Source organism: Palaemon carinicauda, chromosome 10 (genome assembly GCF_036898095.1).
Source record: "Palaemon carinicauda isolate YSFRI2023 chromosome 10, ASM3689809v2, whole genome shotgun sequence".
NCBI classification, from domain to species: Eukaryota; Metazoa; Arthropoda; class Malacostraca; order Decapoda; family Palaemonidae; genus Palaemon; species Palaemon carinicauda.
In genome coordinates this window covers 130,533,292-130,546,362 of record NC_090734.1, presented here as the reverse complement: position 1 = coordinate 130,546,362, position 13,071 = coordinate 130,533,292, and the positions used below count along the sequence as shown (strand labels likewise).

The 13,071-nt window shown below is 35.1% G+C and overlaps 1 protein-coding gene across 4 annotated transcripts in view; it reads right to left on the bottom strand.

Moving 5' to 3' along the window:
• Atf6 (bZIP_ATF6 domain-containing protein ATf6) overlaps positions 1-13,071 on the bottom strand; it is a 109,816-nt gene that overhangs the window by 9,098 nt on the left and 87,647 nt on the right. For 2 of the 4 annotated variants that reach the window (XM_068381890.1, XM_068381888.1), the window contains exons 2-10: positions 8,940-9,044; positions 5,385-5,443; positions 4,284-4,395; positions 3,502-3,605; positions 3,245-3,358; positions 2,716-2,914; positions 1,793-1,942; positions 756-883; positions 111-218 (exon numbers count right to left, since the gene is read on the bottom strand). In XM_068381890.1, the coding sequence (XP_068237991.1) occupies positions 111-218; positions 756-883; positions 1,793-1,942; positions 2,716-2,914; positions 3,245-3,358; positions 3,502-3,605; positions 4,284-4,395; positions 5,385-5,443; positions 8,940-9,044 (1,079 nt within the window). The remainder of the gene's footprint in view (positions 1-110; positions 219-755; positions 884-1,792; positions 1,943-2,715; positions 2,915-3,244; positions 3,359-3,501; positions 3,606-4,283; positions 4,396-5,384; positions 5,444-8,939; positions 9,045-13,071) is intronic. The other 2 variants (XM_068381892.1, XM_068381891.1) reach the window with 1 other exon arrangement.

Here is a 13,071-nt window from a genome sequence, read left to right as displayed (position 1 = left end):
TTTTACTCTACGTTAGTGATTATTCCCATTAGTTCAAATCAAGCAGTCGACTTTAAGTCTTGTTAGAGCATCTTCTAGAAAAGCACATTGAGTTAACTATTACCACTTACATCTGGAATGTTACCCTGCTTCATTCCTGGTGTAAGAGCTGGAGCTAGTGGTGTCAATGGTGTTGTCGCGGGGGATGGATTAGATAGCACCGTCGAAGCACTACCAATCTGTAATTACAAATGACAGTAGGTGAAACAAATGCACATCTTTTACAATTTTAATCTTTCACTTTCGATAAGTAATATATTTTACAATAATAATCATAACTTTTAAAAGTAGGCAACCTATTGAGTGAAAGATTAAAAGACAGATGAAAGTTCTCTTGACTAAGGGTGCATTCGGGCACACTATTCTATCTATTTCTCTTCTTTTTATTTGAAAATTTTTATAGTTTATATATGAAAGATTAATTTTAATGCTGTTATTGTTCCTAAACTTCTCTTATAGTTTATATCTTTATTTCCTTTCCTCACTAGGCTATTTTCCCTCTTGGAGCCCTTGGGCTTATAGCATCCTGCTTTTCCAACTAGAGTTGTGGCTTAGCAAGTAATAATAATAATAATAATAATAATAATAATAATAATAATAATAATAATAATAATAATGATAATAATAAAAATAATATAAAATTTCAATTACATCAGTAAATTCCACTGATACATACAAGACTAGGTAATTAAATCATACGCAGTAGTTAGACAAACCTGAGTTGTGATGATGGAGGGAATAGGATTGGAAATAGCTGACGAGGTTGTCACTCTTGTGGTTGGTGGCGGTGGCTTCAGCTGGACAACCCTGGCACCCGTGGTAGATAAACTTCTAGTGGTCACAACTGAAAATAAAATTCACTTGCATTAATAACAAGATCAATAGCTAAAATGTAAAAGGATAAAAACAAATCTAATGAACACATACTGTAATGTAATTAGAAACCTGTGTTAAGATGTATATTTCAAAGGTTTGCTGCATATTTTTACATACCCAAAATGAAAAATGTTATGGGAGTAAACTACAATTAATAATTAACCCTTTTACCCCCAAAGGACGTACTGGTACGTTTCACAAAACTCATCCCTTTACCCCCATGGACGTACCGGTACGTCCTTGCAAAAAACTGCTATTTAAATTTTTTTTTGCATATTTTCTATAATTTATTGAGAAACTTCAGGCATTTTCCAAGAGAATGAGACCAACCTGACCTCTCTATGACAAAAATTAAGGCTGTTAGAGCCATTTAAAAAAAATATACTGCAAAATGTGCTTAAAAAAAATAACCCCTGGGGGTTAAGGGTTGGAAATTTCCAAATAGCCTGGGGGTAAAAGGGTTAACAATATAAATACAATATTCTTTAATAACATTTATACTGCAAAAATTTGAAATTTTTAAGCTTTATCATGTGAAATTCACAGAAACACCTTTAATGATTGTCAAATTATTTTGTTCTCATTTTTTTCCTTTGTTGCTTACTTTACCAAGTATAAACAAAAAATTATAAAAATTTTTGAATGTTTTTGTACATCTTAAAAAATCAACCAATAAAAAATGAAATACTATACAGTATAGTAACCATTTAGTTTGAAAGACTAAAAAGGATAATACAAATAAATTACACCTATTATATTTGACACATTAAAACCAAGAACAAATAGAAACAAAATTAAAGATCTCTGGTTAGCTGCTATGGTCTTTATTAATCTTGTAATACTATGTCTTCCATGCTAAATAAATGCAACAACATACCTGATTTAGGTATAGTAATTTTCTGTCCATTAGAAGAATTGACAATGCTTATGACCTGTGGCTGCGATGTGTTATTTGTGACAACCTTAGGCTGGATTTTCATTGTTTTGGTGATACGACCTGTTTTGGTTGATCCCTGAACTGTGGCACCTACAAAAACATAATAATATATTAGGGTACATATTTTTGACAGTATCTTTAGCAACATTTCTAATACAGTATACCTAATCTGGCTTAATGGCAAGTTACAAAAATACTGCAGTACCAGCTGAACTCGGTTGAGTCCCTTGTTAGGCTGGAGGAACGTAGAGAGTAGAGGTCCCCTTTTTGTTTTGTTTCATTTGTTGATGTCGGCTACCCCCCAAAATTGGGGGAAGTGCCTTGGTATATATGTATGTACAAAAATACTTTGAGCTATGTGCAGTTTTTTACAGAACCAATGTCATACCTATTCATCATTTATTTCATTCATCAAAGAGATATCAAGATTCAAATTATTCCAACAAACATGACACAATTGGAAGGATAACAGCCTTTGCAACAGCTACACAATTAATTCATTTTCATTATATTATAAAGTGTGTACTGTGATTATAATTGGTTAAACTAAACAATCAAAGATTTTGTTATAACTGCTCATGAATACACATTTAATAATGCAAGGGAGTAAATATATACTGTAGTTAGAGGTCCGCTTTTTTTGTTTTTTGTTTCAATTGTTGATGTCAGCTACCCCCCAAATTGGGGGAAGTGCCTTGGTATATGATGATGTATGTTAATTACTTTTCTAAGGGGGTTGATGAAAAAAAATTGCAATAATTAAGAACTTCAAAGGAAAAATCCTAAGTATTTCATTATATCTGACCAAATTTAAGTAAAATCGTTAAATACAATTCTAAACTTGATTAATTTAACACACTCACCATTCCTAGTTGTTACAGTAAGGACTTTGATGGGTTGAGATATTTGATTTGTCGAGCTCTTCATCACCCCTTGGCTTAATCGCGACGACGGTTGAGACAACATGATGGTGGTTGAAGAACTAACTGGTGATGGAGGCTGTGGGCTGTTGGGAGGGGATCCCTCGTTCTGTGGTGGTGTTACTGGGGGAGTTATGAGTGCCTGGAAAAAACATATCAGATATAAAATGTACAAGAAATGGCTTTCTAACATTACAAATAGTTTTGAAAGGGTTACTTAACTAGAGCTTCATAATCAAAATTAAAAAGTTAAATGCCAAATTTAACAAAGAAAAGATTAGTTCTACAAACATTATGACAACTCATATACATTATTGTACTGATGTATAAAGTAGATAAAAGTTTTTGCTTAATTTACCATTCTACTGAATTTTTTTAATAGGTAGTACATCTTAAAATAATACCGTACATGTATAGCTTTCTACAGCTGGACATAATTTTTGTCCAGTACAGTACAACAATATCCACATACCTTGAGATTTGGTTTGATATCTGGATCGCAAAGGAGCTCCCAAATGTCATGGCTGTCATCCGGAGAGGGGGGCATTTGAAGGATGCCTTGAGGAGACGGAGGTTCCTGTTTCACCTGCAAGTTAAGGATGCAATGAAATTATTGGTTTTAGTCACAGATAAAACAATATGGCTCACTGTACTAAGTATGAATACAATATGGCTCACTATACAAGTATGAATGTACAAAACAAACGTAATATTGCGCTGTCCAAGTACCTTATGCTCTACTCTGGTGTTGGTAAACCCTGTGTTGTCATTTCCATCACTGCATTCCATATTAGGGTAGAAAACTCTGGAAAGCTCTTCAGCCGAGAAGTCACCTGTAAAGCAGAGTATTTTGTGAGTAAACTTATGAATGACTGGAAATCTAATGATAAAATAAAAAGTTTGGCTTGAATATAAATCTTCAATACTGTATTAAGAAAGTTTTAAAAAATAGAGAAAAGTATAGTTGTTAAATTTTTCTCTCTCAAAGTCAATTCTATACCAGTGAGGATTAAACTGATATCAAGAATGACTTAAAGCATCTGCTCAGATATGGAATTTTAATTTCCTCTGGAAAAACATTGTATCTCTACAAACTACTTTGCTTATTCTATTCCAATATCAATGCTAAAAATAAATTGCAGTTTCTAATCTCCAAATTTCATGGAAAGGACAACAAAACTTCCACAGTTGTTAATATACAAACTGGGCGAGTTTTAAGATATTGGACCCCATTTTTAACAATCCTTTTACAGTTAAACATGCAAACTCACAGCCTTCCATCAACATGTTAACTTGTGAAAAATCAAGTTTCATATTTTCTAAAACCTTATTGCTGATTTTGATACCATTTTCTTTCTTTTATTACTTATCAAACTTCTTGAGTCTGTATCATTCTTTCTTTTATTACTTTTCAAACTTCTTGATTCTGTATCATTGCTATCACACAGATGAAAGCGATCAACAATAGATGAGAAACTTAATAAGCAAAAATTTTTTTGTAGATATATTACCTTCTGACTTCAAAACCGACGTAATATCGCTGCTGGTAAAAGAGTCTAGGATGTTTTTGGAATTTGGTGGCCATGAAGATACCGGTTCAAACCCATCAAGGGGAAGTGGCATCTAGAAAAGAAAATAATAATTGCATAACGTACACAAATTCCCCCACATTACTGACATACAGTCACTATTAATTCAATCTATGACCTATGTTCTCTTCCCAAAACAAGTTACAGTATTTTAAGTTAAAAATTCTATATTCAACGCAGTGAAAAATAACCGAGAGAGAAGGGCACTTCGTTTTAAATGAATTCCTCCCACTGATGCCATGTCTTCACTGATCACCGGCCTTACTCTCTGTCTCTATTTTTTCTACATGTGTGTGCCTTTTCTTTCATGAATGATCCGTTTCCATTGTAGATAACTACCTTAGCTTGGCTTTTAAAGTGGCTATATGGTAAACTTGAAGCAGGGGAACAGTCCATTGCAAGAGTGTGTAGCAGCAACATCTGACATGTGAATGTGGAAAGGGGACCACTTATATGACACATTTAAGATTGGCAGAAACCTTTACACATAGAGAAAACCTTGAATTTAACCTCCATGGTGGTGTGGAACAATAGTGGTGTGAAACAAAAGTCAGAATAATTTTGGATACTGTATAATTTTGGAAATACACCAATAAGAGACAGAGGGTAACGAGGTGGAGCGGGGTTGGAAAAAAAACGCAAGCCCATGATCAGCGGATACAAGGCATGAGTAGTGGAATCTGTTTCAAACCAGTAGCCCTTCACGACCGGCCCTTTCTCACTGCATTGAGTAAAACAAAAGGAATGGAGTTTGTATGTGAAATTTTTGTTACTCTTGGAAGTCACACTCTGTACACAATCTAGCCTAGGCAATCTTAAAGAACTAAATAATTCAAACAAAGTGAGCTGACAATCTATAAGTAGCAATATTGTATATAGAACTGTATACTGAATTATTCTCAAGTCTAAAAAGTGCACTCAAAGTTTGATAACAGGTATCCTTGAAATTTACATTATTACTCAGAAACTTAGCATTCTTTACACTTTCTTTATCCAACAAAATAATTGTCAGCTACTACTCACCTCCAAATCACTAGATAGTTTGCTGATGAGATCATCATCGCTGCTGGATTCAGAAACATCTGAAAAGAGTAATAAAAACAAAATAAGGAGCCAATATCAAACAGTTAAAATAACATTGAATATGTATTTTTAAAAACCTACTGCAAATCACATAAAATATGAACAAATATTTTAAGAAATATCAAGTCCCTCAGAGAGAGGGACAGGTTTCTAATGCTGTAGAATATGACATACTGTATTCCCTGCTGATGATAATTTTATGGAGGCTGAAATGCTCTACATCGGTGTCTTGACGTCCCTAACATTTCAAACTTTTTTTTTTGTGTATTATTTTCTCTAAAGTAAACCTATCATGCATCATCTTTATATAACTTCTGCTTTTTTTATTTTTGAAAATTTTCTCCCATAGAAGTACATTTATTACATTATTAAGTATTTACTTAGAATGCCATGTAATGGATGTTTCTAGTATAGCAAATCAATTACCTAAATCTTAACCCTTTTACCCCTCGCCATAAGGTTAAATTTCAAGCACATTTTGCTATACTGTATTTATTTTTTTCAAATTGCTCTAACAGCCTTAATTTTTGTCGTAGAGATGTCAGGTTGGTCACATTCTTTTGGAAAATGCCTGAAGTTTCTCATAAAGTTATTAAAAACATGCAAAAACATGTAAATAACAATGTTTTGCAAGAACGTACCGGTACGTCCTTTGGGGGCGAAAGGGTTAATCTTTATCAATCATGAGGGTGTTGCTGACCTTGGCTACCATGATACTAGGTAACACTCAATCAATAAATTGATCAACAATCATAAACAACACCAAATTGAAAATTCTTTATAATGAATTCATCAAATCAATATATACAGTATACAGTATATATACAGCAGTACTGTACCTCAGTTTACAAGTAACTCTGAATACGAGCAAATCGTTACACGAGCATAAAAAGGGATTTTGACGAAGGAAAAATCTATTATTGGGGAGATACCTGTGACGCCCGGTGAAAAGGATCCTTCTTATCTCTTTTCTGATATAAATAACCTCTGCATTCCATGCTTTAACTTTCTCTGGTATATTTGGAAGTACTTATATCAGAAAAGAGATAAGAAGGACCCTTTTCACCGGGCGTCACAGGTCGACCCAGAAATAGATTTGGTTTTCGAGCAATGGATCGATCAGCGGGCAAAAAATATTGCTCTGTAAGCACATTTTTGGTGGACAAGTACAGTACTAACAAGATTAGCATGAAATCAGTCACGCGGTACCAATATGCCGCACAATCAGTGCTCACACGCAGTGTTCATGCCATTTTTACCCCATTTTCATGCTATTTTAAAGAAAGGATAGGCGAACGTTTTTCAAGAGAGAGAACTCCTAGCCTCCTGGCTAGTACAGTGGTGACGTGTTTGCCTAGCATTTCGCATGGCAAGAGATCGATTCCCGCCCAGGACCGTGAGTTTAAGCTGTTTACCGGGGAAGCTACTGCTGTGGTAGGGCACCACAGTGGGGGGTTGGGCTTGCCCGGCTGACGTTCTGGTGAGCATCTATTCTCATGGAACCGGAACTGAAACCAGTCACCTTTAACCTTTAACCTTTAAATACTCCTAGAGAGTGATTTTCCCTCCAAGCAGTAACCTCCTGCTCCTTTCTCATCCCCCCTCAGGCCAGCCACTACTCACCTCAAAGGTAAAGGGCTAATTAATTTGTCAATATTTATTTTTTTAGTGAATCATTGATTCACATTAACTTCTAATGTTAGAGGTTATAACTTATTCACTAAATTCTATTAGAATCCTTCATCATTAAAGTGTGCAGTATTTGTATCTACAGACTTGTGGAATGCATTGACCGAATTTCCTTTATTTCTTATCGGAAAATGTTTCATATTACAATCATTTTAAGTTACTCGCTCCTGGAATGAATTAAACTTGTGAACCGAGGTACTACTGTATTATAGCACTATTTACATATAATATATTTGTAATATTCCAATCAAACACAGGTAAAAAGTTCTTTTTATAAAAGTGCAACCTTCCACCTTCCCCATTTATTGCAATCATCATATGGAATGAATTCAGTAAAAAACACATTTCCACTCCTAGTAGATACAGTTCTCCTTTATATAAATTGAGATACTATACAGCATTGTCAGATCAAACAACAGTCCAATTTTTGTTACACCGGTGATGAAATCAATATCCAACACAGTTCCCATATGCAAGATTTTGAAAGCAGACCAACCAAAGTCCAAGCAAATACTAAATCTTAATAGACAGATACATTTACTACAAAGCTCCAGTATACAGCCAGCTGGTTCACAAAAATTCAATTTTACTTATTAAAAATTCAATTTTACTTATTAAAAAATCACAATTACTTATCCCCGTAGAGAGGGAAAGATTCAAAAGTAAGCCAATACCAGCAAGTAAACTGTTGAATGGCAATGGCAATAATGTAGTGTACTGTAATAACAACAAAAGTTCAAGATTAAATGTAGAATAAAATGTGCAACAGCACAAATACAATCAATCTCTCTCTCTCTCTCTCTCTCTCTCTCTCTCTCTCTCTACAAATAGCCATACAGCATCCATCCTTCATTGCTTTCAGTCTTATACTTTTCACCTATTCATTCCCTTAGTTTGTGTTGTGCCTAGCTGTCCCACTTCATTTGACTCAACTTTTCCCATTCTTATCAAGAGCAAATTCTTCAGATGGCACTACAACTATCTAACTTGGTGGCCAGTGGACATCATTTACATATTCTTATAATGCTATTATTTCCCTCTGAGAAATACAAAACTGTATAGAGTGAAAAACATACAATGACCTCTCCTATATCATCAATGTTCCCTTGGCTACAGAGCTACCCTCCCAGATATTAGATTACCTTTTATCTATACTACTCACTTGTCCATATTCAAAGGTTCATCAGCATACAGTAGTACACACAGTACATGTTTTCCGTGCATAATTATAAATTTAATAGAGGAGTACAGTACAGTATAGTATAGGAATGTAAATTCCAGCAGTTTAGAACCTTTCACATCAAACTTGCAGCTCTACACAGAGGCAAGAATATTACTACAGTATATTTGACCTCTAGTACAGAACCTCTTCACCCTTCTGAAGTTATTTCCTCTCTCAGCAAAAGCGACAACTGCTTACTAGGCACTGTCCTACAATAGTGCTTTGTGCTGAAGTATCTTTCTTTAAACCTGCAGTGTCCTAGCAATACAATTTGCTAATCTGTTGTGACAGCAATACAATTTGCCATGACAGTACGACAATGTGCAATTAATACACAAATAAATTGCATTTATAATATGACAATGGTAATATCCTTAAAACTGTACAAATATATAGTAGTGTAAACCATTACCAAATCTATAAAATAAGGTACAGTGCTGTTCGTAAACTTAAGTGCAAATGCTTGCTCTGCCAAAAAATATACACCTGAGAACAAAAAGCTGTAAATGAAAATCCCATCACCTTTTCAAATCAAGCCACTGAAACAAATGAACAAAAATCATTAAAAGCCAAAACTTGAGGACCTGGAGGCATGGAGGCAAGTCCCATCTCGTGCATTAACTTATCGAGGGCCTCCTGGGTATCAATGCCTGAAGGCAGGTCACCAGCTAAAACGTCAGAGGTTGATGCTGAAATGAAGATGGTTTGTTTTAAGAATGGAGATGTCCCACTTCAGGACGAAATGTGCGATCTGTGTTTGGGGGGAAAATTAATAAAGGTCCTCGGCTTACAAACTTAATTAGGTTCCAAATAGCCGTTTGTAAGTCGAGTTGTTTGTATGTCGAGTTTTCTTAAATTTTGATCTAGGGTAGGCTTAATCATATATATTTCTGCATGTGTATTTAATTGAATGCATGCATGCATATTTAAACACTATCTCCCCAATATAATAAAGACCAGGAGTATATATATATATATAGCCTATATATATATAGCCTATATATATATATATATATATATACAATATATATATATATATTATATCTGGGATAGGTGAGTGACTGGATATATATATATATATATATCTATATATATATATATATATATCCAGTCACACTCACCTATCCAAGGCCCTTGGGTGGGGGGGAGAGGGAGTAGTTATACCCTGGTGTGAGGGGGGTGCACATCCATATCTATCAATATGTACCATTAATTTTTGATGGTGTATATATATATATATATATATAAATACTCTGGTTCCTCCCACACATCATCCCTCCTGCTTTCTAGATCAACCAGTTTTTCCCAGTAATTTCCAGTAAAACCATAACTGTCATCTCTCCCACAGGGGTTTCAGCCAGGCCAATTGTTGAGCATAGTGAGTTATACATCTGTCGTTAAAAGTTCTGTTTTGTAAAAATACAATTTTAAAAAGGTAAAACCATACGTCATCCTGATTTCAATTTACCCACGATTTTTAAATCTCTCTCTCTCTCTCTCTCTCTCTCTCTCTCTCATGACAGATTGTTCATTTTCTCATCTTACGATGGTAAATAGACTGTTGTTTTAAGTTTGTAAGCCTCATTGACTTATGTACTTGTGTACACATTATTCAAGTACTATTACAAAATTACACATTTACAAAGCTACAAAATATATATACATTGAAAATTCATACATATACATACATATTTAATCACTTACCAACTTACATACATACATATTTTCTACACAAAATTGGAACTCGAAATAATCTTTTATATAAGAAAGAAAAAGAAATGCAAAATCGAACAGGAGAGAGAGAGAGAGAGAGAGAGAGAGAGAGAGAGACTCTCAACTGCTTAGTGCAAGGAGGGGTATTAACCCTCCCGACTTCAACACCCCCCCCCCCACCCCCCTCCCAACCCTCCGGGAGAGAACCAACAATGTCTAGGTCAACGCTCTCACTCTCTGCCGTAGCGTCTCATTCACTCACTCACTCACTCTCACAGATTCATTGGAATTCTACTCTCTCTCTCTCTCTCTCTCTCTCTCTCTCTCTCTCTCTCATCCATAAAACAATGATTGCTTATTTCTATTTAAAAGATATTAGAAATACCTTAGTAAACGCCTGACATTCATTTACTCTCTCTCTCTCTCTCTCTCTCTCTCTCTCTCTCTCTCTCAAATCCATGAAACAATGCTTGGTGTTTTTATATTCTAAAGACGTTATAAGAATATTCTAGTCAAAAGTTACCTGTCATTAAATTATACTCTCTCTCTCTCTCTCTCTCTCTCTCTCTCTCTCTCTCTTTTCAACATCTCATTATTAAAAAAACATTTAACAATACAATACTTTTCCCATCAACAAATACGAAATGTTAAAAGGACAAGATTAACCAATTAGGGAATTAGTTCAAAATAGAATAGGGGAGGATCTAAGAGGGGAGAGAGAGAGAGAGAGAGAGAGAGAGAGAGAGAGAATTCGAGGCCCAGTGGTCTTGGTGTGAACCAGTAACATGATAGTACCAATTGATTCTCTGTCGTGACTAAGTTCACTTATATACTTCAGACAAAGCAGTCGTTCGTAGGTTATATTTATTTTCTATTTTGTTTACGCTTGCAGGACAATGCCCTAGAGACTGACCATATATTACATACGATCAGCGCCCAAGCCCCATATCCACCCAAGCTAAGACTAAGGAGTGTCAGCTAATGGCTGCTGATGACTCAGCAGATAGACCTAGCCTAGGTGGCCCTGACTAGTACTACTAGTTTCACCACGTTAAGGTATCCACACTCAGAAAGGGATATTTATATATATATATATATATATATACATATATATATATATATACACACATATATATATATATATATATCTATATATATATATATACACACACACACATATATATATATATATACACATATAAAGTATATATATATATATATATACAGTATATATATATATATACACACTGTATATATATATGTGTGTGTATGTGTACGTACACATACAAACAATGCGTTGGCAGGGCACGTATTCAAGTCATTGGCAGTAAACACATTTAGTATTCATGATAGGAAGTACACCCATTGCACGCAAAGTATTAGTATTTAACGAGTAAGCAAAAGGAGTGGTGGTGACTACACTATGTAAACAGAATAGGAAAATACTTACGACTGGGAAAGGTCAAGGGCAAACCCACTTATAAGAAAATTAGGAACAAAAAGGTGGAAGGAATGTGATACTGCTTCTGGATATTAAAACAAAATTATAAGATGATATAGTTGAAACTATAAATTCTGCATTTTCTATTTCACTGTCGTTAAGCTTTTAAAGAGATTGTAGTGCCTAGAAAGGACGCCTGATTAAATTCGAAATATTGTTTCTGCCATGTTGGCTAGCAAATATAAAAACAAAAAAGGTAGGATGATGTATTTGAAATTATAAATTTTGCATTTTCGATTTCACTGTCGTTAAGCTTTTAAAGAGATCGTAGTGGCTAGAAAGGACACCTGATTAAATTCGAAATATTGTTTCTGTCGTGTTGGCTAGCAAATATAAAAAAAAAAAATTAATATACGAGAGATTACTCGAGCGCCATGTGTGGATGACGTCATGGCGAGGGGTAGATGGAGATGGTTTGGACATGCTCTTCGCACTCCCCAAGAGAGATTAGTTCACCAAGCGTTTAACTGAGCTCCAAAAGGTACTAGAAGAGTTGGAAGACTCAGGCCTACATGGCTGAGGACTATGAAGCGTGAAGTATGAGATGAAAAATTAATATACGAGAGATTACTCGAGTGCCATATGTGGGTGAGATCATTGTACGGGGTAGATGGAGATGGTTTGGACATGCTCTTCGCACTCCTCAAGAGAGATTAGTTCATCAAACGTTCAGCTGTGCTCCACAAGGCACTAGAAGAGTTGGGAGACCCAGGCCTACATGGCTGAGGACTATAGGCGTGAAGTAGATGATGAATGGAGAATGACATATTGCTTCTGGAAATTATGAAAAATTAATATACGAGAGATTACTCGAGCGCCATGTGTGGATGAGATAATGGTGAGGGGTAGATGGAGATGGTTTGGACATGCTCTTCGCACTCCCAAGGAGAGATTAGTTCACCAAACGTTCAGCTGTGCTCCTCAAGGCACTAGAAGAGTTGGAAGACTCAGGCCTACATGGCTGAGGACTATGAGGAGTGAAGTAGGAGATGATGAATGGAGAAGTACTGAATTAAAAAACTCAAGATAGAGACGACTGTGCGAAATGTAACCGAGGCCCATTGCATTAATATGCGTAGGAAGAAATAATGATGATGGTATAATTAATTAATATGAAGTAATTGTTTCAAATTTTGTAACAGGTGAATTTGCAAAACAAATATTCTATAATTTTAAAACATGGAATTATTTATTAAGGGCTACATGTCGTGCAGCCAACAAATCGTGTCGACACGAGCATAGTTACAGATGGTTTCAAGCTATAGGTTCCAAACCTTTTAAATATGAAGCCCCAAGAATATACAAGCTTCCACTAGACATACAAAAAACGGATGATATTAATGATTTTAAGAAGAAACTGACGACTTTCTTGTTTACCAAATGCTTCGATAATATGGATTTGAAAATTAATGTGGAGTACGTTGTGTGATACTCTAAATACCTAAGAGTATACAGGACAAACAGATCTTGTAGGTACTGTAGGGGACAGGGTTTCCATGTTT